The sequence below is a fragment of the Atractosteus spatula genome, chromosome 7 (assembly GCF_055471065.1).
Source record: "Atractosteus spatula isolate fAtrSpa1 chromosome 7, fAtrSpa1.hap1, whole genome shotgun sequence".
Taxonomy (NCBI): domain Eukaryota; kingdom Metazoa; phylum Chordata; class Actinopteri; order Semionotiformes; family Lepisosteidae; genus Atractosteus; species Atractosteus spatula.
The window spans coordinates 5,442,382-5,467,818 of NC_142712.1; the positions used below are offsets into that span (position 1 = coordinate 5,442,382).

Below are 25,437 nucleotides of genomic sequence, written 5' to 3' on the forward strand. Positions count from 1 at the left end.
TTCAACTCAAGACGAGTCAGTCGTGTCGACAAAATCCACTAGATTTTATATGGCATTAATTCAGTTGGGATGGTTATTTTATTTGACAGGATAGAGAAAAATATCGGAGAACCACAGAGGCGCCCGTGAGAAATGCAGCCAGCGTGCATCGCCTTGGAGGCTGAAACAATTCTCAACTATTCGTGACAATATAGATCACTGTGCTCGGTGCATGAACCCGAGATAGGGTAAAAAAAAAAAACTCACCACATACACTAACGAACGAGTTTAACCAAAAATAAATTCTCGCCAACATGCGCACAAAACGTAATAATTGTGTTTGCCCTTTCGATATCAGTTGTCTGGGGCGCCATAAAACAATTTGAGATTTTTATTCCCAGAAGATTCGTTTTAAAAGCGGTCTTGAGAAAACACTAAAGCATTCATTAAAAATAAAAAGGGGGAATGTTTAAGTTTTTTTTTAAAGATGTTCACTTTCCGAGACTTTTTTTTTACGCAGTATGTTCCATGGCTTTTTATTTTTTTTAAAATCTTTTTTCGCCTTTGAGTCAGCGGCTTCCTCAGCGCCCAGCCCCCCGCGGTTAAACACGACCCAGCCGGATCCTCTGCAGACGTGCTTCTCGCTGGACACCCTCAAACCACCCATCTAGCGCCGGTGCGATGCTCGGTCGTGGGCAGCGATGGCTACAAGCCTCCCCCACCCCCCCTCCGAGCATCTGCCACCAGCACTTCAATTATTATTCTTTTAAAGTCATTCATTCATCCCCTCTGCGCATATTGCTGGCGATACATTATTCTTAATGTCTGGCAGCTCTTCGCCTTTCTCTGGCTACTGAGTCATATATTCTCAAATACGACATTCATTGCTGGGGATGGATCACGCTTTACAGTCCCAGCATATTTATTGTGCCTATTCGCAGGCTATTATATACAGTGCGTGCGTCTTTATATGGCCTAGTCTTTTTCCAGTTGCATAAATACATGACTTGTGGAGCATCATCTTTTAATTCGCAGCCTCTCTCTCTCTCTCCCTGGGTTCACTCGCCTATCTTTAGTGGTCCAATCAGGAAATGTCTTATCCCGTCTCCTCATCTCAGCCATCAGGAGGTGGCTAATGGAGCACACGAGAAAGGGGGGAAAAAAAAAACTAAATTCGCGCCTATCCACCTTCCGAGCGCATCTTTCAGGCTGTGGCGTTCTGCGTAAGGCACTCGTCGTGGTTTCCGCGGCGCCTGCTCCCGCCAGCGTCGCCGGCGAGGAAGAGCGCACGGCCGGAGCGCTGTCATTTCGGCGCTGGAAGTGAACCTTTTGTTGTTCCCTCTCCAAGGCGGAGCTGAGCACCCCGACGCCTTCGAGCAACACGGTGCCGCAAACCGGGCGCAGACGTGGGGAGAAATCTGCTGCAAGCCAGCGCTCGCCTTCGCCTCGCACAGTTTTTACTGAATGGGATCCGGAGAAGGAGGGGGGGTGTTTATTGGCGTTTTCAAAGATCTGCTGTGTGTGTGTGTCGGGCACAGATGAAAGAAACTTCTCTGCATAACGGCGAAGACTCCGACATCCTCTCCGAAAACTATAATGGATCGGAAAATGGGGTGATGTTCTCACAGGCGGACGGGATGTACCTGTGTGGGAACAGGTTCGTACCGTGCGGGTCTGGCCAAGTGCGAGCGAATCCGGCTCAACTGCAGACGCCACGATTTGTGTAGCAATGCACAAACGTGAAAAAAAGGCTGAATCCTTGTTCTAAGGCAGCGTGCTACCGAAAACAGCATTTTCTACACACAGCTTCACATGGGGAAATTATGAAAAATATATAGAACAAATGAAATACACTAAGTTGTATTTATGCATCGATCCTTCCAAAACAGGGGAGCACATGTTACATGCAATTTAATATAAAAAAAACAGCAGCAATGCATTAACCGTGCCTGTAACAGCTTTGTTTAATTTGGGTTTTTTTTTTTAGAATTGAAGGCATAATGAGCAGTTTGGAAATGCGTTTGATAGGTACTGGATTACGAGTTGAGAACAGCAATGAATGAGCCAGGATTTACCTTGTGTCACATAAGTACCGTGTCTACTGACATGCTCGAGTCTGTTTCAGATATGACATAGCAAATCTGCAGCAACATGACCGCTCGCAATTACATCTGTTTTCAACTTAAGGAGACACTCGATGACAGCGTTGCGAAGCGCTATTTGTCTCACAACTGTTGGTTCATGCTTACAGGCTAAGAACATTTTCTAATATTAGCCATACATTCGTTAAGCATTTCGTTACTGTTTGGCCACACAGAGTGCACGCACTTCAAACCAGGACACTTTGCAGTATTTTATTAATCGCTTTCCCCAGATTCGAGCATTTTCTGGTACGTAGCAAAAGCCTTTTTTCCCCCCCAGAAAATAACTGCCACGAGTCTCCAGCCACCTGGCTGAGTAACCCCCCTTCAGATTCAGTAAAATCAAAAACCCCTTCGCTTAAAAAAAACAACCGACAGCGGAACAAGACAAGCTTTAAAGAAGTACGGGTGCAGGAGAAAAAGAAACAAAGCGTCCTTTTATATTTTTTCTGTATTTTTTTTTAAAATGCGTGACACTTCACGCTGTTGTGATTTTTTTAATATATATATATATTCGGGTGACCCTTTATTGTAAATATGCAGAGAAGCGGCATCGGAGCTAGGATCCTGAGCAAGTTGAAGCTGCCGACCGAGGCAAACTTGTATCAATTCAATTTCGTTCTCCAAGCCGACGAGGCTTTTGTCTTATTTTTCAATTAGAGAGTATTTCCCTATGGTCGTGCCCCTCGATGGTTATACCCTGGCGCTGGGAGAGGCTCGGATCCTGCAGATTCTTCCTCGCCTTCCCGGGCTCTTTGTACTCTTAGGATGTTGCGGCAGGTTTTGCACGAAGGACTGAGGACGTCTTTCTCCAAGCTCGGCCACTTCGTCGCCAACCACCCGGTGTTCTTCGCCTCCGCTCCCGTGCTCATCTCCATCCTGCTGGGGTCTAGTTTCAGCCATTATCGGGTCGAGGAGAACGTGGAGTACCTGTTGGCTCCCAAGCACAGCTTGGCTAAAATCGAGGGCAACTTAGTGGATAGCTTATTCCCCGTCAACAGATCGAAACACACGCTGTATTCGGACTTGCAGACCCCCGGCAGGTACGGCAGGGTCATCGTCACCTCCTCCGCCAGAGGAAGCATCTTGGATCAGCACCACGTTGACCTCATTTTAAAGGTACGAATAACAGACTGAGGGGAGGGGGGTGGTGGTGGGAGAGGGTGGGTGAGGCGGGCGAGCTGCTAATTCGACTTTTATACGGCGGCAGCGGCGACAGCAGCAGCCCGAGCAGTGTCTTGGCATGTAGTGCACCGGCTAGGCACGCCACAGCCTGACACCTGTGTCAGTCGGCACAGCAGACGCCTCGGAGCGACGGTGTGCCAGCGCTCTGCAAAGTCCTGGGTGTGCCCTCTCCGGAACAGCAGGCCGGTTCGGCATTCGTCTGAAACAATTCACGGGTTGTCACCTTGTCAACAGCAGCGTCCGGGGAGGAGGAAGGGTTATCACACGGAATTATGTTAAGATTTCTTTAAAAAAAGAAAGGCCTAATTATGCCATTTAAATGACCCGAGCAATTTGTTTTAATTTACTTTTCAGCGCACTAGCTACAGTACACGTCTTTTTTTTAACCGTCAGGCACAACAGTGCGGTGGTAATAAACAGGGGAGGCAGACACAAAAATGTGTCACAGGCTTGCTACCGCCACCCCAGTCACCCCGAGAACGTAATCTGTATGTCTCTCTTATACGTAGACAAAATTGATCAAAATACTGTTGCTGAACGGAAGCTTCAAGTGATTAAAAGCAGTTAAGAAAATCAAATATGGGCAGAATAAAAACGAGGTGGTTTGCAGTTTGCTTAGCGCCTTAGGGCAACTTTTGGAATCTAATATTTGCGATTGTGGCGGACACACGCGACCACGAGAGTTCAGCCTTGATTCATTTTGTAGTTTTGGTGCTTTTAGTGACAAACCCTGAAGCCCAAAGAAAGTTCTGCTCAGAAAAGTACTTTTCTAGAGCTGTGGAGAAATCGTTTACAGATCAAGGATTACAGAAGCAAAAGCTCTGACCGTCCAAAATGTCTCCTACTGTTGCAATAACCATACCACGGCGGAAGTAGATAACTCGTTTTGTGTAGTCACATTGTGGCCTAAATCCACGGTTTTAGCTGACAGATCGATGTGTCCAGATTTCTGTTGTGTGGGCAGGTCTTATTGCCCTAAGGATACAAGAGCTGCAAAAAGGAACAGATTCAAATGTGGATGATTAAATGAATACTTCAAACGCCATGAAGTTAGTAAACAGTGGTGTACCACAAGGATCCAGTTTCGTACTGTACCACTGCTCTTCTTGATCCATATCAGGGTTGAAATTCTGGTAGACCTCGAGCATGAGTTAAATCCGCAGATGAGACAAAAGTAGAGAGAATGGCAAACAGAGAAATATTTGAAGGGGTACAGTACAGAGCAAAAAATGTGGGATTTAAATCGGAGGAATTTATGCACTAGTGAAACCTCACACGGAATACCGTATTTAGCTTTTGTCATGATGCCACAAAAAGCATATTTTAGTCCAAGAAAGAGTTTGATGAGGAGTAACAAAAACTTTTCATGGTCTCAGTGGCATTTTATGCACATATTGGTTAAGGGGGCTAAATCTCTTTAGTCTGGAACAAAGGAGATGGAGAGGATATTTGATTATTTGATCTGAGATCCTATTATAAGATCCTACAAAGTTAAACAGGGTCAGGGCAGCTGGAGACTAAGAGGTAATGAATCAAGGATGCGGAACATGTCTTTACACAAAGAGCTGTAGGTGTCTGGAACAGGCTGCTCACCCAGGTGGTGGCTCCTTCAAGAAATCTCTGGCTAAAAGTTTGAACTCATTTAGTTGCTAATCTACCAAAAGAGCAAGATGAACCTTCCTCTTGTTTACAGCCTTTTTAATGTTCATATGACCATGCTTAAAATGCAGTGAGTCTGCTGTCCCAGCAGTTTCACTTTCCATCTAGTGTGCTTTGATGCAGTATTCCCGGGGAGTGATGTCATTTTTAATTTATGTTGTGAACACACTGTAACTGCAGGGCCTCAGATAAAGTGGTATCATTATTTTAAGTAGTTTTTAATTATCCATCTCTTTGGCGATTTCCACTTAGGCCAGTTAATTCTAATAGGTCCGTGGAGCATTTCCAAGCAGGAATTTGGAATTTAATTTCAGCGTTTTGTGTTGTTGGCACAGCTCATGTGTGTTTCAGAACGTCTTGAGCGACAGGTCCTGCTATTATTTAGCCGACACTTTTATTCAAAGCAATTTATATTTGTGCAACAGATATTCTTCTGCTGAAGATTTTACAGGTAGAGAAAGTTACTTCGCTCGAGGGTAAGGCAGCACTACGCTGCCTGGGATTCGAGCCCGCAGCTTTCTGGCTGTCAGGCCACAGCTCTAACACAGCCACTCCTCTACGCACGCAGAATGACCCAGATGCAGGAAGTGGTACGTGTGCTAAAAAACAGCTCCTAGACTTAAACCTCATTTTAAGGCTTTGATGCTGCAGCACATCACAGAAAAAGGACATTATGGAATCCATGTCAGTCTGAAACATAATGGATTCCATTTCAATCTGAAGGCTCTCCTTTTCTGCCCATGACACTGCTGTCATCTAGCATTTGCTATTGGATTTCATGTGAAACGCACTTTCATTTGTGAACTGCCCGGCCCTTTCCGTGTCTCCGGCTCTTTCTAGAGTTCAGGCCTATTATGGCACTGAATTCTTACATCTTTTCAGGACAGAATATATTGCAATTTGTAATAGAGCAGATCTCTGCTGCTGCAAAGCAACATTTGCATTAAGCCTGTTCAGAGGAGTCTTCCATTGTTTTGGATTTCGAAAATATGTAAGACTGTGGAGGGGCTGAAGGTGAAATTCGAAAGGAGGCTTTTTTGAGCAGGACTTTATTGTGTGTTTGTGAAATACACAGAACTGATCTTTGGTTGAAAAATGTAAAATAAGCCCAGTAATGGCTGACAAGGAAGAAAATAAAGTTCGTGTCTCCTTAAGTTAAGATTTCATCACTAGGAACGTATTATGATGATGTATTATGAGAGCATTAGGATCATTTATATCCGTCCATTTCCAGTAACTGCTTAGTCCAATACATGGCAGTGAGCTGGAGTCTAACCCAGTAGACACTGCATAATTCAGTGTACATTTTGGACAGGACACCAATCCATTGCAGAGGATAATAGATTATGCATCTCATATACAGTATATGATTTACTGTACAAGACTGGTGCACAAAGGCCCTGCTGAGGTTGACACAGTCCCCTCAGTCATTCTAAATTCAGGATCTGACAGCAGCTAATATGAAGCCAGTATTTTAGCACAGGGTCACACCCCAGTGCATCCTTTACCCCTACTGTTAATATCTGTCTGCAGCTGTTGAAGCTGCACTATTTGAAATATGTGATGCCTGAGGGACAGCTACATCCAGGTCTTACTTTTCCAGGTCTCTTAAAGAGTTTAGGCCATTTTATATAATACAAGTCACAGTGGCCAGCGCTGCCGGCAGATTACATGGCCTACTTTACTTCTGTCGGTTCACCCAGGGTTTCACAAACATCATATTCATTTATTTATTCTCTGCCTTTTCTAAGACCTGGGAGAGCAAAACGAATTCTCCTGTTTTTGATAACCTCTGTCTCTAACTTTATCAGCAGATGCTAATACATTTTCTCGTCAATGATGCCAGAGAGCTCAGATAAGAGATGAGGCATGAGTGCTGTGCCTTTAACAAAAGTTTAGATTGCCTTTAGAAGCACAGCTGGCCTTGAACATTTGTGCTTGTATCTATCTGCATGAATCCTAAAACAGAAAAATACATCTGTACACTGCCGTACTCAGTGTAATTGAGGTGCTGACCAATGAAAGGAATCCAGATTAAAACAGAAAGTCTGTGTGGGCCAGTGTGTGCTTCTCCAGAGTACTGGCTTTCTCATTCATAAAGTAAAATGCATAGCTGACAAACTTGGTTTCATCAGACATTTCTATATGAATGCCCACAGAGACCTTTTGCTTTCACATATCTAAATTATTTTCCGTGCATTCATTTCCTGCATGTCATAATCAGTTAATTGATTGATTTGACTAATGATTATATAATTGAGCCTCCCCTCTTGAAAAAAAAAATTAAATATCCCTTGCAGTATCCTCTGCTCATCAGTGGGTATCACAGAGCCACTGAAACATAATGGCTGATGCCAGCATGGTCTCAGGTGGTCAGGACCTGGGCAGAGAGCACTGTGGGAAGGAGAGATGCCTCCACCTTCAGCTGAGTTCTTTCCCATTCAGTGGTGCAGCCAGGACTTTGGGGTGGCAGAGGGGTGGCAGGGCCACCTATTGGGGTGGCATTTTTAAATGATATGATTTGCCTTCTAAAATAGGACGCACTGCTAAAAGGTGTACGGCTGTTCTTCTCCACACCAGTTACACTGGTGACCCCTGTTTGACACTACATCTGCAGCGATTCGCCAGACATTCCCCGACACTGACCACTTACATCACTGATGACAAGTACGCTTTAAAAAAAACACTCAAGCTGCGTCATGATTGTTTCCCACACCTACGTTTGCTTTCGTTGGTAAATTTAAGACAATGTGGGATTTTTGTTAACGCCCAAAATGGGGTGGTACCTGGGGCGGCAAACGCCACTCTGTGCCCCTCTCTGGCTCTGTCTACGCCGCTGTTCACATTACAGATCTTACTGGACATTACAGATGTTACTGGACATTACAGATGCCTGCAGGCTTGACAAGAGGTACAGTATGAAATACACCACTGAGTTGAAAGCTGAGATCCAGCACAAACGCAGCAGTGTCTGGTATCTTGGCATATTGCACTGGGTCAGGCCTGACGCTCCTGCACAGGTTTCTGGGAGTGTGTTCAGGAAGGCTGCTGTGAGAGGGGTTGTTTGAAAAAGCGGGGGCCATGCCCTTTTCGAACCCAAGTGCTGCCGTTTCCATTGCCGCCCTCTTCTGTGCCTCTTCCCGTTCCAGCTGCACGGCCTGGTGACCAAGATCCAGGTTCACATGAACGGCTTCAACTACACTTTCGCCCACATGTGCATCCTGGACGACAACAAGAGCTGCATCGTGGACGACATCCTGCGCGTGCTGGAGGAGCTGCGGGCCGCGCGCTTCGCCAACCGCACTGGGGGCGCCGTCCGCTACCCCATCACCTACCTGAGGGACGGCCGCGAGGTCTACATCGGCCACCAGCTGGGCGGGGTCCAGTCGCCGGGCAAAGTTCAGGTGAAGCACGCCGAGGCCGTGCAGCTCACCTACTACCTGCAGGCCGTCAACTCCCTGAACGACGTGGTGGCGGCCAAGTGGGAGACGAAGTTCTGCGAGACGGTGGAGAGGTTCCAGCAAGCCAACGGCGAGCTGAAGATGTACCCCTTCACCTCCTCGTCGCTCCAGAGGGACTTCCAAAAGACCAGCAAGGTGTCGGAGCGCCCCCTCATCACCAGCCTGGCGCTGTGCGTGGCGCTGGCTGTGCTCTTCTGCTCCATGCGGGACTGCGTGCGCACCAAGCCCTGGCTGGGCCTCCTGGCTGTGGTCACCATGAGCCTGGCCATGCTGACCTCGGCGGGCATCATCAACCTGACCGGGGGCAAGTACAACTCCACCTTCCTGGGGATCCCTTTCATCGTGCTGGGTGAGTGTCTGCGCGGCTCGCGACGCCCTTGCAGCGACGCCCGCGGGGCTGCAGAAAGGGGCCCTAGGCTCCATTTCGCTCAGTCTTGTGTTTTTAGAAGTGCAGAGTGACGTCATTCGAGGACGCTACACATCAGCCGGGATTTAAATGTGTTGACCGTGTTTATCAAGGGTTTAGGCTGAGGGCCAGAGGACGAGGAGGCTGGGACCCCCCGGCAGAGAGAGGAGTGACCAAGGGGCAGCTGCAGAGGGGGAGATGGGGTGGAGGAGGAGTGCAAAAAGAATGAGAGAAGGGGATTACTGTCCGTACAGTATTTAAAGTTTTTTTATGTGAGGAAATGACGTCAGGAAAGCTTAGGAGTAAGAGTAGCTGAGGTGGCTGCTGTTATCCCTCGCGCTCTTTCATTGTAAGGTCCATCAGAAACTTGGGGTACACTTTTCTTCTGGTCAGTCAGGTCAGGCGGGCAATCAAATTCTGCATACTGTGGTTGCAAATGATGATTGGCCTTTGAGGCCCGCCATGATTAATCTCCCCTGGTTTTTTAAATGTGTAGATCACATGGCTGTTGTAGCCAGGCTAGTGCAGCCCCAGTGTGAGGAGTGTGGGCTTTCCCATTAGACACTGACTCATACCAGATGTAAAGCACACTTGGAGATCAAAAATATTTTCACACAAGTAGTTTCTCTGCCATCTGAAATGCTAATTTTGTTCATTTCGCAGTGGAAAAGCACCCAGGATCTGCTGTTATTTCACCGAAAATTACAAATTGAAGGGCTGGAAATTTAGGGGCTGGAAAGTATTAAACTATCAGATTGGGCACAGAGCCAAAATGCAATAATTGCCCGTAAGAACATATTCTCATTTCAGCTGCACATAAAGGAAGAGCTAACCCTTGGCCCTAATTAAAGGCCTGGAGACACTGAACGCCCGTAATTTCATCAGGATTTTTCAGTGTTTTTTAAAAAAGCACTGTACTGTAATTACAGTATTAGAACGGTCTAGCAGTACAATGGCTCTTATCTCCTTGCACAATGAGCGCTTTATTTAAAAATTAATTCCATTACCAAGACATTAGTCTTCAAATGGGTTTGCATTATAGTATACAAATTGTGATACCAAAGATAAGGATGCCTGTAGAAATCTAATTACTTAGATTAATAGTTTGAATAGAGGCTTTTGAAAATGACAAGAACCATAGAAAAGCATTGGTTTTGCACATTTTAAAAACATATTCTTTGCACATGGCCTTATGCAGAAGTCACTCGGGAGACTGATATGTATACTACATGACAGCAAGAAGTGTAGGAAAAACTGGCACCATCCAACTCTTCTTGCAAAGTTCTGTACAGGCTGTTTCGTGACCAGTGGTTTTTAAAGGGGGCCTGAAACACTATTTTTACATTTTGGGAAAGAATGTAGAGAATCGGCATGGATGAGTGCATTTCAAACTGCAGTGGAAGTACAAAGTACACAGGAACTTGCAAAACCTCAAATTGACGTCACAAAATAGATTACATTTCCAGGAATGCACAGCACCATTTTGCTGACATTCTCTGCGAATCTGAATGAGGCAACAAAACCTCCGGTGACTTGAAATGGCCCTGTGACGTTCTGAGCAAGCAGGCTTGTGAATATGTCTCAGTAATCTGATAGAGATATTGCTCTCGACTTCAAGGCAGTTTTGCCAAGAACTGGTACTTGCAGATCACAACGTTGGAACATTTCTGTGGTGAAATGGCTGCTGCACAACCTGTATTCATTCGCTCCTACATCGCATTACATTACTCATTACAGTGACTAGTGATCAGGAAGGGCTGCCTCCTGGCTCAATTCTCGTGAGCTCCCGCGAGACCAATAATTTGAGACAACATGGCAACCATACGGAACTTTCACAGAGTTAACGACTTTCGGAATTTGTCAAATTTTGTGATAACGTCAATTAATTTATTTTGTTGCCGAGACTGAATAACCGGTCTGAGAAATTGGGACTACAGCTCCCCTTTTAAAAAAGGGTAGGAATTCTGGTTGATAACTTGGCTGCCATTCTGCACCAGCAGGACCAGAAATAAAATTTACACCTGATCTCAGCGGAAACAAAAACCAGTGAAGATCACACTGAAAGTATTTCGTTATGTGATGAGAGCAGTCTCGTGTTCTGCCTTGTGCAACGAAACAAAAGAACGAAAGATGTACAGGTTGTTGAAGTTTTTATTAAAAGACAGATCCGATAAAACAAAATCATCCTTTTTTTCTATTTCAGTATAAGATACTGTATATGGGTGAGGATGCTATGTTAAAATTACACTACTAATATCTCATTAATGATAGTGTGTACAGTTTTGATCACCTTTTTACAAAACATATTGCTGCTCTGGAATCAGACCACAAAAGAGTAAAAAGATACATTCCACTAGCTAAAGAAATGTCCTGCTCTGACAAGCTAATAGAACTCAATCTTTTAGTCTTAAATGGAAAAGACTACGAGGGGACCTGTCACACAAAAAAATTTAAAATCCTCAGTGGCATCAACAAAAACAACACAATGGACCTCCTGAGAATGAACACTGAAACATGAGTCACAGGACACAAGTGGAAACTATGCGTAAATGTATTTCAAACTGAAAACAGGAGACATTTCTTTACACAAAAGGTGGTGGGAGTATGGAACAAGACAAGTTGTTTGCGGAAGATATCCATTCAGGAAAAGGATGAATGAGATCCGTGAATCAAATACAGTAACTGAAACTGGCTAGATGGGCCAAGTGGTCTACATTCATTTGTAACCTTTCTTCTAATCTCTTCCCCACGATCACTAAGTCTGATATATATCTGAACTTGGGTTTTCACTATAAAAAAAGAGCAAGAATGGAAATAAGGAAACCTATATTGTGTTTGACGGCGGCATTTTATTAGTGAGTTAATGAGCATTTTTAATGTTAAGTACTTCCAGGTTTTAAACCATCCTTAATGGCTCATTATCTCCTAAATTACAAACATATAAATCTGGACGCCTTTTAAACCCGGAATATGTGACATGTTGCACAGTACAGACTCAAATCACAGAATTAATCTGTGGTGGTTTAACCATGCCTTTTGTTCTTGTGTTTTGTTGTGTAGTTTAGGGTTATTACTTATGAATTCTAAATACTAGCTTTTAAGCATCATTAATTCATGAAATAGCATTTTTAATGGCACTGTTAAATAATGTCCTACTTTTAAATCTGTTATTTTCCCTTAAAGATAATGCATGTCTCAACTGGCTCTTGCTTCCAGATAAGATAAGCGTGGTTTAAGTGCTGTTGAAGTGCTTTGCCAGTCAGATCAAATGTAAATCGTTCCTTGGAATTGCTTTTTTCACACTGTTCTCTATTGTATGCAGATAAACCAATAAAGCTCCCATTGTATAGCAGTTTGAACCATTTCAGTTGTTTCACACAACAGCCTGTTCTACAGATTGTACTGATAAGGCAGAGATGCATGCAGCTACTATAATTAGGAGTTCATGTATTTATTTATGCTTAACAGGCTTGAAATATCCAGCACCTGGATAATGAATCTTCAGCCTGCTAAAGCTGAAAAGGACAAAATTTCTGTGAAGATGGAGTCTTATTTATAGGTGCTTGAGAGTCTTCAAAATATAAAGTGTATCAAATGAGTGTACAATGTAGAATGTCACAAAAGTAGTATTCTATACATCACTTCAACAGAATGAAAAAAGACCTCCTACTTACATGATTTTTTTTCTCAGTCAATCTGGATTGTGGCTTGGAATTGCAATATTGCTACTGCTACAAATTCCCCAACTTTTGCTCCAGGCACAATGATGCATGTTGGATAAAATCCTAGTAATCAAACGCATCAAGGCTGTAAGAAGCGCATATGTGTTTTTTACCACGTAACAACAAAAATACTGCATGCATCAGTACTTGTTCAGTGCCTGTTGTGAGACAATAATTTGCCATACTTTATAAAAATGTGACGTGTCTTAACCCATTTCAGCATGCAATAAACAGTGGTCAGGTTGTTCTAAAGAAACATCTAAGTCCAGGGGCTTGCTGGGTCAGTGTCAGAATGCAATATTTCACTTCAGATCACTTCAGATGAGCTAGAATAAAAGCCATTTTTGCTTTTATTGTTTATGCTACTAAACTGATGTGTGTTTATGTCTAATATAAGCCAAGACCCAAGATTGAAAAGTGAACTGCAGAGGTCATTTTTGTTCAGATTTTTAAGTCCCTTGTCATATCTTTTTCTTAACTTAACTCTAAGATTTACACATCTAGTTTTTTTTCTTGTCTTTCTAAATTTCCTAATTAGGTTATTAGCCTTCCAAAGCAGCCGCAGGTCTAGGTACTGAATGCTAAGCAGTGCGTCATGGTTGTCTAATTGGTGAATTTGAAGACCATTGCCAAGGGCAGAGTCTTCTGCAGGCAGCTTTGGTGTGAATAGTTACAGGAGTATTTTATCTTTTCCCCTCTGTGTCTCGTGCTCTCTTTCTGCCTTCCTTGACTTCTCCAGGTCAGCCTCTAAGCATTATTGTTTTTGACAGAAACTGCAGGCGACATCCCAGCTGGCTCCTAGACAACCAAAATGGACAGTAGAGTGAACTGTGAGAATGCGATGGGTAATTCATTCCTTAGGGACAGCACGGTGGTGCAGTGGTCAGCATTCCAGCCTCGCAGCACTGGGGCCCTGGGTTCAATTCCAGATCTGGTGCGCTACATGTGTGGAGTTTGCATGTTCTCCCCGTGTTTGTGTGGGCTTCCTCGCACAGTCTAAAGACATACTGGCAGGTTAACTGGTTTCTGAGAAATTTGGCTCTGGGTGTGAGTGTGTTTGTGTCCATGTGTCTGCTCAGAGATGGACTGGCGTCCTGTCCAGGGTGTACCCTGCCTTGTGTCCTTTGCTCGCCGGGATAGGCTCCGGCTCCTCCGAGAACCTGAACTGGAAGAGGCGGAGACAAAGCACATGGATGGGTGCCCTGTTGCAGTGCGTGGTCTGACCCACCAGCCTGGACAAGTATTCTGTGTCTGTGCACATTCACCACACAGAGGAGACCCCGGAACACCGGTTAGGGAGATAGCTAGCTGCAAGTTTTTGGGAGTCAAAGGTGTTTAATCACCCACAGAGAGGGGTGCTAAACATGTTTATCCTTAAAGTTTGATTTAAACATTGCATTAAAAAGAGTCACCACTGCTACGGTTCACCCCTGTGACAGACTCGCACCCCACTCTTGGGAGAGCTACATACTCTCAGGTCTGCCTAATGCTACAGAGAGCCCAATCAGCCCTGGTCTGATGGGTCTGTTAGCTCAGGTACGAGCTAAAACAATTTCAACTCCAGCCAGATAAACCAGTGACCTGCGCTTCAGACATACAGGGCAATACAGTAGGTGGATGAGGGCGCAGTACTAGTATTTGAGGAAACACACAGAGCTGTCAGCAGATGTCATGAAAAGAAGTTAGCGGGAGAGAAATGTGCTTGTGTGAAAACTCTAGCCATTTCTTTTGGTAAGCTGTTAATTTACTGTGGCATGTCTCGAGGTCTTATTGTACGCGTCCCTGTGTCCACTGAGATTCATTTAAAAGGCTGCAGTAAAAGGCCCTTTCTAAAAGGCCTCATTCAGGGAGGATGTGGGACTCGGCCGCTGAGCGCAGGCCGTCTCCTCGACTTGTGCGTTCCCTGCAGACGAGCCAGGAGAGATCCCGCTAGCCTCGCTTCCATCTACTTCAGAGCCATGGGGCGAAGTGTATGTGACATTACTTATTTAGCCTCATGTTCAATTTATCTACAAGCAAGCGCATTCTGAGCCTGGTTTTCTTTCGGGCAAAAGAACAGCACAGCTAATTTCCTCCTGCAGGAGAGAGGAGAAATCAGGTTTACTGTCCATGAACTGCAAGATTCTTGCATAGTTCAAAAAGACTATAACCACCCTTGTATTAAAAATGTAGGTCTTTTACATAATCTCTTAAAGATTAATCCTCTAGTCAGTGTTGCATCTAGCCTGAAACTGCTTAATGAGCCATTCAGCTGTCCTGCCTTACAATTCTTCATTCGAGCCAGCTTGTATTTCTTTGATTGTGCAGAAGGATGTGGATTCTAGATGTACTGTAGAAATTCAAAAGCAGACCTGCTCTCTTGGGTACGGATTTTTTATAGTCTTTGTTTTTGTATGTTCAAGCTTTCTGATTAAACTGCTATCATTTTTTTGTCCTATATTTTTTAACAAGAGAATTACAGAGCGTGCATTCACTTAATTTTTTTTTTTCCATTGGACATAAGAGTAAAACCCTTGAGAACTTAAAGAAAGTTACAAAGGAGGGTGCTTGCCGTTTTTTCTTTGCTGCTAATTTATCTTAGAGTATCTTCCAGAAGGACTCATTCAATTATTTAAATGTTTTGGCCTCATCAAGTTAAACCCATTGAGATGAGTGCGTTTTTTGATAGTCAGTTCAGCCATCTTCAGGTGACGGGACTGATTTAAACAGAGGATGGTATTCTCAGAGTGCTCACTGCCTCTGAATTCATCGGCATTCTCTTCCCAGAAAAAGAAAATATAGATGAGTTGAAAGATGAAAAGAGCATTGACAAAGTAAAAGGATAGCACTTGCAAACAGATAAACAGGCTTTTAGTTATTATTTTTAATTTGGCTAATGTTTCCTGCTTACGTACATACAGTGTGGGAGTGGTAAATACCTTATGGTCCGTCTTTTCTGACTTAAGACATCATCTCAGGATGATATTATTCCTGGGAACCTTCTACATTTTCAAACACCTACATTTGTACATCTCTTGCTGGCTGGGACTTGTTACCACAGTGAGACTGTCCTGCATACTGCATCCTGAACTACTTGCTCACAAGATGTGAGAGCTGAAGGGAAACAAATTTGGCAGTTTTTATGGCCGGCTCTATCAAACTACAAAAAAAACTGTCCCTTTATGTCTTCTGACTTCCAAGGCGTTATTTTGGAACAAACAAAAACAGCTGAAACCCGTGACTCATCAGGCTGTATTTTCAGATACTAGTACATCTTTATTGGCTTTTTCGGTGAGCAGTGACCTACAAACACAGGGGCTCACCAGTCCCTGTAATTATGATATAAGGTGCCCTACAGCATTCTCTGTACAGACACAGACTTGGTGAGCTATAACAGTTCATTTCATTTCTCCTTGCATTGCCTTCAGGCGTGCATCTCCTGTCCTTCCTCCTTAGCGTAAATGCAAGTTATGTTTTCCACAGTTTCATTTAACTTTAAAGGCGCTGCACAGAATGAGTATCGGGTGAGGGTCCTGAAAATTAGATGCCCCCACCCCACCCCCCACAATACCCGTCTGTCGCGTTCAGTCAGCTGAGGCCTATCACGGCACACATGTGCACACGTGCACTAGTGGCTCAGAGAGAGAGGGAAAGTAGCAAATAAACACGGCGTAGGAGAATAAAAGACAGAGTAGGTAAGAAGAGACAGGGAGCAGGGAGCAAATGGGCATGGACCACCTATTTATAAAGGCAAATGCTAATTTGACAGTGGGTGAGAATGACTGTCCAAACCCAGGGAGAACAGGAAGAGAGTTGTGAAAAGCCGAAGTCTGCAAATGAATAGAGAGGATTAGAAGGAGATGAGCCTGTCGTTGAGAGAAGGGGAGAAGGTGTGATCCAAGTTTAAGGATAACTGTGGTTTTGGATGTCTTTCTGCAATAGGAGTTCTGATAGCCCTCTGTGAGGACGCAGATGGAGAGATCAGAATGATCGTGTCCGTTAGAGCTGAAGAGGGAGAGAGATCTTTGATCCTCGCAGCTCTGACGTGTTCCCTGTAATGGTCTGCTGTCTTCTTCCTGTCTCACCAATGGAGATACAGTAGCTGGGAATTTTCTGCGAGAGATAAAGTAAATGAGGTTGCTGGAAATACAAGATGTCATCTGGGTGATATGGAATTGTCCAGAGGGGCCTTGAATGTACATTGTATTGGATATATATAAGGTTATAAATGACCACCTGTTTATAAAGGCAAATGCTAATTTGACAGTGGGCATCCAAACGTTGCAGGACAGGGCTGAGGTTTTCCTTTTGTCCTCATTTGCTCTTCGGACTGAGATGAGAACCCGCAGCTGTGACCGGTAACCGTGCCTCTTCTGCCCCTTCTTCTAGGTCACGGCCTGTGCGGGACCTTCGAGATGCTGTCGTCATGGCGGCGGACGCGAGAGGACCAGCACGTGAAGGAGCGGGCGGCCGCGGTGTTCGCCGACTGCATGCTGCCCTTCACCGCCAGCACGGCGATGTACATGGTGACCTTCGGCATCGGCGCCAGCCCCTTCACCAACATCGAGGCCGTGCGGGTCTTCTGCCGCAACACCTGCATCTCCGTCTTCTTCAACTACCTCTATATACTCACCTTCTACGGCTCCAACCTGGTGTTTACTGGCTACCTGGAGAACAACTACCAGCACAACATTTTTTGCAAAAAGGTGCCAAAGCCAGAGCTGTTGCAGCAGAAGCCAGCCTGGTACAGATTCCTCATGTACACCCAGTATAACGAGGAGGGGGCCGAGTCTGCGGACATGAACGCCTACGAGGGCCACCTGCTGGTCTCCTTCATGAAGCGCTACTACTGCGACTGGATCACCAACACCTACGTCAAGCCTTTCGTGGTCCTCTCTTACCTGGTGTATATCTCGTTTGCCTTAATGGGCTACCTGCAGGTCAGCGAGGGCTCCGACCTCAGCAACGTGGTCGCCACGGAGACGAGCACCATCGCCTACACCACGGCGCAGCAGAAGTACTTCAGCAACTACAGCCCCGTCATCGGCTTCTACATATACGAGTCCATTGAGTACTGGAACGCCAGCGTGCAGGAGGACGTCTTGGAGTACACCAAGGGCTTCGTGAGGATCTCCTGGTTCGAGAGCTACCTGAACTACCTGCGCAAGCTCAACATGACCACAGGCCTGCCCAAGAGGAACTTCACGGAGCTGCTCAGGAACGCCTTCCTCAAGCTGCCGCAGTTCTGCCACTTCTCCGACGACATCATCTTCGCCAAGCGGGCGGGCGGGGAGGTGGACGTGGTGGCCTCGCGCATGTTCCTGGTGGCCAAGACCACGGAGAACAAGCGGGAGGAGATGTACATCCTCCTGGACACGCTGCGCAAGCTCTCGCTCACCTCCAAGGTCAAGTTCATCATCTTCAACCCGTCCTTCGTCTACATGGACCGCTATGCCTCCTCTCTGGGCGCCCCGCTGAAGAACTCCTGCATCAGTGCCCTCTTCCTCCTCTTCTTCTCCGCCTTCCTGGTGGCTGACTCCCTCATCAACATCTGGGTCACCCTCGTGGTGGTGTCCGTGGAATTTGGGGTCATCGGGTTCATAACCCTGTGGAAGGTGGAACTGGACTGCATCTCAATGCTCTGCCTGATATATGGACTGAACTACACCATCGACAGCTGTGCCCCGCTCATCTCCACTTTTGTGCTGGGTAGGGACTTCACCAGGACTAAGTGGGTGAAGATCACCCTGGAGCGCCACGGGGTCTCCATGCTGCAGAGCTACCTGTGCTACACTGCCAGCCTCCTTCCCCTGGCAGCCGTGCCTTCCAACCTGACCCGCACACTGTTCAGGTGCCTGTTTCTCACTGCCTTCATCTCTTTCTTTCACTGCGTGGCCATCCTGCCCATCATGCTCACCTTCCTGCCTCCCTCCAAGAAGAAGAGGAAAGAGAAGAAGCCAGCCGAGAACCGGGAGGAGATCGAGTGCGTTGAAATAGTGGACAGCACGCGGGTGGTGGACCAGATCACCACGGTCTGAGGATGCGGGGCAGCGTGAGAAAGAGAGACTGAGAGAGCATGGAAGCTTTAAGGGCGAGAGGGAGCAGAAATCATCGGATGTTCTGTGGTGTGGGCTCCCCAAGCATGGAGTAGCAAGACCACTCTGTGGTGCAGCAGTAATGGCAATTTATGATTTTGAAGTCAGCAGTCATTGAGAATCTGATAGCCCACTGTTCTGGTTGATAAAGTCACAGCAAATGGCAGTGAAACACCAGCACAGTTATCAATGCAGATTGCCCTAATTACTAGCCTGTCAAGGTTGATTAATAGGTCAACCGCCATGGCTACTTACTTGAGAATTTATGAGCGGACTTCAGTCAGGATGAGGTGTTCTGACTATTATTTTGGATGTTCTAGGGGCGTTGGCGTGGTGGTTTCCCAAGGACTCATGCAGATTTGAATTAAAACACCCCTCAACAAGAGCTAAAATGTCTCAACCCTAAACAAGATCCTACAGCAGCTGTAGTTAATTACAAAGCATGGGTGTCCGCAGGTCATTTGAAATGAGTGAGCAAGTGCTTCACTAGGCCAGGAGGGCAGTTTATTCAAGTGCAAGCGCTTATTAGGATCAGAGATGCTCCCAGCTGGTGGCCGATAACAAGTGGTTTCACATTGTAATGAGAGCAGCGTCAGTGCAGTAGACTTCTAACTGACATCTGCTGACAGCTCTGTGTGTTTCCTCAAATACTAGTACTGTGTTTTCAAGAGCTGGCCTCACTCTTCAATTTTAAGGACATTCTTGGAAAGCATAGTTTGTATTTTTTTTTCCTGTCAGTGTTTATTTTATAAAAGAGTTTGTTATTAAATACTTCACCAATTTTCAGTTCTTGAAATGAAAGTTTTAACATAGGTTAAAGAATATAATGCTCAAAGTCTTTGCAGGTCTACAATGTGAGTAACTAAAGAGTGATATGTGCTGTACAACATCACCATTTTAAAAATATTTGATTCCTGATGTAGTCTAATTTCCTTGTTGAGCACAGTTGAAACACTAATTGATGTGCCATAAATTAAACATTTATTTAATTAATCTGAACTGATAGGCCCCAGAAAAAAAAACGTATCATTAAAACTGTAGTTTGTTATCTCTAAAATCTTTGCTTAAATGATTTTCTTCATATTTCTACCAGAAGTGGAGGATGAGATGGATAGATATGCAGTTGAATAAGCTTTCGTTTGTTTTCGCAAGACCCTAATTTCAGTTATGTTTGATCATTATGAGGTTCTGGAAATAATGACAAAGTCCAGTATTGTCATTTGTGGAAAGAATCACTACAGACATCTCGGTTTTTACTCAGAAAGACTCTCATTCTGAGTTACAGCTGTGGGGCCACATGGGCCTTATGGCTGTGGGGCCATAAGGAAGCTGGACCCCTAAACCAGGGGTTTCTGCTTTGGTGATGGAGCTGGGGGCTGGCAGAGGAGAGCTGGGATATAGTGGCCCAGAGATTGAATTGATACTGCGGAACTGGTGATGAATGGAAGTGGGGCTTGTCTTCCTGTCACTAAGATGTCAAATGCAGTTTGGGGATATTTCTTTCACCAGAGGTACTGTGTGAGTTGGGTTAGGGCTAGTTGGAATACAGAGAATGAAGGCTGTGTTCTTTTTACTTTTCTTCTGTTGTTGCGATTAACATCCTTTGCCCAGCTGAGCTCTCAAATAAAAAATCTGAGAATGCCAGTGCCAGGTAATTAACTTGCCTTCAGTTAGATTGCATGAAAAAGGGATTCAGGGATGTTTTTTTTTTCCATTAAAAGAATGAAAGTGCTTGCAAATAAACCACCAGGGATAGAAGCTTGTTAATATTCACGAGACAAACAATTATTGGTGAGATGGAGTGTTCAGTGTTAGTCCAGCTATTCAGTTGTGAATCATACTACTGAAGCGAAGATGCAATTTTAGGAGGTTTAGGAGGTTTTTAACCACTTTCACATGGTCATTTTCGGGGAAACGAATGCAAACAACTCATGCTTAAAACAACCTTATGGACTGACCTCCCTGTAGCAAAGACAAGTTAGTTTTTATTTAATCAATGTACTCTATAGGGTTCTATAGATTGCAGGTGCTCTGAGTGCTGTGAATTCATGGAGCAAACGGAGATAAAGCACCCATAGACTGAAGCCTGTGGCCAAATAGTGTGAGTCAAGACAGAGCTCTTTAACATTTGACATTTTAAAAAAGCGTATTTTCACACCTAAGATATAAGGCACGGCTTATAAATATTCAATTTTCTCAAGGTTTTACTGGTGAGAAAATAGGCACGACCATGCGGAGAATGCATTATCAAAATACAATGGAAATTCATGTCTTTTAAATAGATGTGTACACTCTCATGAGCGATATTGAAAAAAGTTAAACCCCTAGGATTATAAAGGGCTTTTTTTCTATCCCAGTTTTTTAGATATTATGAATGTGTGGCAGAAATTAATATGAATTAATCATTAATATGAATGTTTTCTTTTAATGTCCTCCAGGAGGGTTAGATTATTTATGCACGACAAATGCCCTAAATTCACATAATGGACGTCAGTGGCTTAGAAATGATATTCTTAATATTTTAACCTCTATGAACAGAATCATGCAATTGAAATTGCAGGAAGGGACTCTGCTGTGCATCCTGAGGATCAATACCTAGTCGTGTCTAGGAGAGAAATTTTTAAATAGTCCTGCTAAATAAGACAATGGTTTTAGAATCAGAGGTGAGACAGCATTAGAATGTTGATTGAGGCGGAGAGAAATGTATAGCTCTGCTAATTATTCTCCCGGTGCAAAGTAGCCTCAACATGCTGTAATGCTGTAAACAAGCTGGAGCTTTGCTTTTTGAAGCTGGTGTCAGTGAAGAAAATGGAGGGCAGGACAAGAGCTGGTTTACTCCAAGGGAACTACGAAGGGCTTAATATCACTTTCTAAACAGTCTGAGTTTTCCCCCCTAATGTTTAATCTTTAAAGGCATTTACAATTTGATCCTCCGCCGATATGACAGAGGCGCAGGTTCCTCACAAAAGATTGAGCAATCACAGAGATTTGATTAGCTAACCGAAGACGTGCCTGAAACGCTGTTTTGGCTGTTTCATTCCTGATCAGGTCCCCTCTCTGTGTGTCTGCTGCCGAGCAGAAGAACTGAGATGATGATATTTTTCGTCAGGGGACTGTTATCTGGCCAGAGCTCAAAGGAAATGAAATGTTTCTCCATTTCCTTTACCTCCTTTGAAGCCAAGAGCTGGTTTACATTTTAGATATTTGTTTAAGTGCACAATTGCAAGTCTTTGCAAGGTTAAATAGCTGAGAATAATTCAGCAATTAACTGGAATGCTTTGCAAGGCTGAGTAGATGAGAATACTTCAGCAGTCAGACAAATCTGGCCTATCTGTGCTTTTGGTAACAAAAAAAGAAAAGGCAGAAAATACTTCCAGATATTAGTAATTGCATTTGGGTGGGGTTAAGATTCTCTTTCATAGAGAAATTCTGGTAGGCTATAATAATCTGCTGAACACTCCAAACATCCATGAACTGTCTAGACACTACTACCATTAGTAGTTAATTGAAAAGGACCACCTCCTGCCAAGTAGAATTACCTTTTTCAGAGAAACCAAAACATGGATTTCAGCAGACAGTAGAATCTCTTCTGATGGTCAGTAAAGATGCACTATACAGTGCAATTAATGACAGGGACAGAGATCTTTAGATTCGGTCCTAACTTGAGGTCAACACACAGAGCTGAATTTTTATATATTGAGTCAAGGGGAGTTTTCAGGGTAATAAAAAAGTAAAAAAATAAATGATCCTGTGCTTTTTATTTGTACTGTTTGTAACCAACCATAGCAACAAACCTTCATAAATTTTACAAAGAAAGAGGAACTGTTGGATCACTCTGCATACTGCTCCTTTTAGAGAGAGGAAGTAAGGACTGGAAATCGTGATTAAGGGGCATCATTCTTGTGTCTGACAAGCAGGAGCGGATGTATTTGGAGGCGCTGTAAATGTTGCAGTCAGACTAGGTTTGCATATGATAAGAAAGTGTTTGGCTCATGACCCTCGTTTAGTTACTGCTGGCTAAGTGATGCAGCAAACAATGCGTGGCTGTTTCTTGAAGGAATTGTGTGAATCAGATCTTTCAGCAGTATACAGTTATGTTTCTAATGGCATGCAGGGGAAACAGGACAATTCATTTAGCTTAGCAAAGTGGTACTCCTGGACCACTATATCCTGCAGCCTTGAGATCAACATCTGTCAACATCACGCAACCAGGGAAGCTTGAACAGAGGGCATATCGCATTAGATTCCACGTGGTTCCGTACATATGAGCAAATTAAACAAAGACAGCAAGGTGTATTTTGAAAATGGGGTCCCTTTTGTGGGACTCTCGTGCTTTTCTGGTGTTTCCCTCAGGGCTGCCATAAGAACTGCTAGTGCTGGTCAACACTTTGAAAAGCTGCACTCGGATCAAATCACTGCAGCCTCCTTGCAGTGGTGCTTTTGTACAATCAGCGCAGCGCGAGTGCAAAGCCCGTATCCTGCATCTCTGCTCCCTGATGACAAACGCATATCACAGCGACATCCAAGTTCAGCAGTTTCATTCCATGACGCCACGGCTTAAGTGTTTTTCCATGTCCCCCCAAAAAAACCATGAGACGCTTTTTGTTCGTAAAAGCAGGCTCTCGCTGTCGCTTCTTTCCTCTTCATATTTTTCATAAGGAAAAGAGTTAAAAATAACAGTTAAGATCTCCTAGCTGTAGCCGTTGCCAGCGTCGGCCTTCAAAGCAAATGACGAGAGCAATCTGGGTCGATTATCTGCTTGGAAGGAGAGCCGTTGCTCTGGGGAGCAGCTGGGGTTATCTTCTCAATGACTATTGGGCATCATTGTCAATGGCAGTATGTGCCTCAGGCTAACCACAGAGCAGAAGGCGCATAACGAGGCCTGTCTCAGCCTCTAGAAGGATGCCTCACCTTTAGTGCTTGTTTCCAGGACCACTGGCACAGCTTCGTTAAGGACACCGTATGTCCCCGATAGCGGGCACCCCAGCATTCAGAATTCCTCCTTTTTATACACCGCACGTGCACAGAGCACCCCTGGTTTCAAACAGGGCGAAGCTTTTCAAGCAGGCCCTGTCATAATTCAAGCACAGCCCGCCCAGCACCTGTCGGAGAGGAGTGAGGAGTGCTGCTGAAGAAAAATCAGTCAAAAAAAAAAGAAACGGAAAGGTATGAGGTGACCTTGCGTTGGTGTGTCACGGAGGAGCTGGGAGCATGAGGTGCCAGGTTGTGCTTGAAAGCTTTTACCCTCTTCCTGAATAATTTCATTTTTATAAATCAGCAGGAAGGTTCCTGCTTATTGTTCCTGGATACCAGGAAACCACTTGCCGCCATCACATTTACTGACCTCTGCACTCGCCCATCCAAGCTTTGTATGAATTTCATATCACTTCACGCAGCGTTATAAGAACTCAGGGCTCCAATTAGGCTGAATGGATAACTGCATCTGAACAATCATCTCGAGACCAGACTACGTTCAAAATAAGGACAATTGAAGAAGACACTAAAGTTGGGAAAAAAAACACTATAAGCTCAAAATATGGTGACTTCTGTTATATTCAGTGAAAATGAAAGATTTTGCCTGCAAAACATAAGAACTCTCTCAATTTTGTATCTATTTATACAGGTTTCTGAAAAATAAAACATGATGATTAAGAAAATGTTGTTTCTTTCTTTACACAATTCTGTCGTTAGTGTTGTGTGCATCATCACATATATTGCAAACATAAGTTTGAATTACATACCATTATATGCTCAGACATACTGTACAGTATATATGTGCCCATATGTATGTGTGTGTCAGATATACTACAGTATTTGTAAGATTACAAGTATTAACATTTTAACTCCAATTTCCCTTATTGATGTAGGCCAGTTATTTACAAAAATTAGCAGTTTCAGTAAATGAAGTGCAGAAGTCTTGCAGGTTTGTTGTAGGGGAGTGTACCCATATTTTAGACTGAATAGAAGTTCCTCCAGACTAAGAATGGACCTATGCAGTATTAGAATAATGAAAAGCACACGATTACAACATAATTACTATCTGTATTTCTGCGTACAACCGAGAGGATTTGAGCAAACACGTCGCTAAGCAAAAGCACGACTTTTAATTGATAAGAAAGGACAGTCCAGCCCCAGCACTACAGAGACACTCCACTAATCCTCCCGTCTTCTGGATCAGCTCCGGATCCAAATGGCGCTGCAGCTGGGCGGGATTAGTCTTCCCGCGCCCCAGACAGTTAGAGCAGCTGCGGCGCTGCCGGATCCCGGCCAGCACGGAGGTCCAAATGATGGGCTGTCGCTCTCCCAGAGGAGGTGACGCCACAAGCGCACCGCGCAGCCGGCTGTGGCTCTTTCAGTGGGCCAAGCGGTGTCCCGACAGGTCCCAGACCGGCAAGAAGGCGCACACCTTTTGTGCTTCAGCTCTGGGCGCCTTGTAGCCCAGGCACTGCTTCCAGCCCCATTGTGATCGCTCAGGACACTGTCTTATCCCCTCTGCTTCACACTGCACACCTGCGCTCTTTCCCGCTGGGCTTAGCAGGAGCAGCAGGAACGGGGAGCCCCTGGAGGACAGCAGGCCGCTGGGTAACCGCAGTTTCCTACAGGGGCAAAACGGGTTGTCCCGACTTTCTCCTGTGGAATTCCCAGACACCACTCCCTTCCTGGAAGTGAAACACCTTCGCCCTCCCCTTGGCAGTTTTACATGCCCCTCTTCCCAACAGCTGAGGGCGGAAATCGCCCCCTCAAGATCACCCCGCACTGCGGCGGCTGAATGAAATTCGCCCTTTCTTTGAAGCAGTGTTGGCTGGCAGT

The 25,437-nt window shown here is 44.7% G+C and overlaps 1 protein-coding gene across 1 annotated transcript; it reads left to right on the plus strand.

Moving 5' to 3' along the window:
* Positions 1-2,747: 2,747 nt before the first annotated feature.
* Positions 2,748-23,786, plus strand: ptchd1 (patched domain containing 1). The gene is made up of 3 exons (XM_088922485.1): positions 2,748-3,239; positions 8,114-8,774; positions 16,922-23,786. The coding sequence occupies exons 1-3, from the start codon at positions 2,889-2,891 to the stop codon at positions 18,568-18,570; spliced, it is 2,661 nt and encodes an 886-aa protein (XP_088778611.1). The 5' UTR covers positions 2,748-2,888; the 3' UTR covers positions 18,571-23,786.
* The last annotated feature ends 1,651 nt before the right edge of the window (positions 23,787-25,437 follow it).

Bases quoted from the DNA above. Each gene is read 5' to 3' on its own strand.
- ptchd1 (XM_088922485.1), top strand. From the start codon at position 2,889: ATGTTGCGGCAGGTTTTGCACGAAGGACTGAGGACGTCTTTCTCCAAG. The intron at 3,240-8,113 runs GTACGAATAACA...TTCCCGTTCCAG, and splicing joins ACGTTGACCTCATTTTAAAG to CTGCACGGCCTGGTGACCAA. The intron at 8,775-16,921 runs GTGAGTGTCTGC...CCCTTCTTCTAG, and splicing joins GATCCCTTTCATCGTGCTGG to GTCACGGCCTGTGCGGGACC.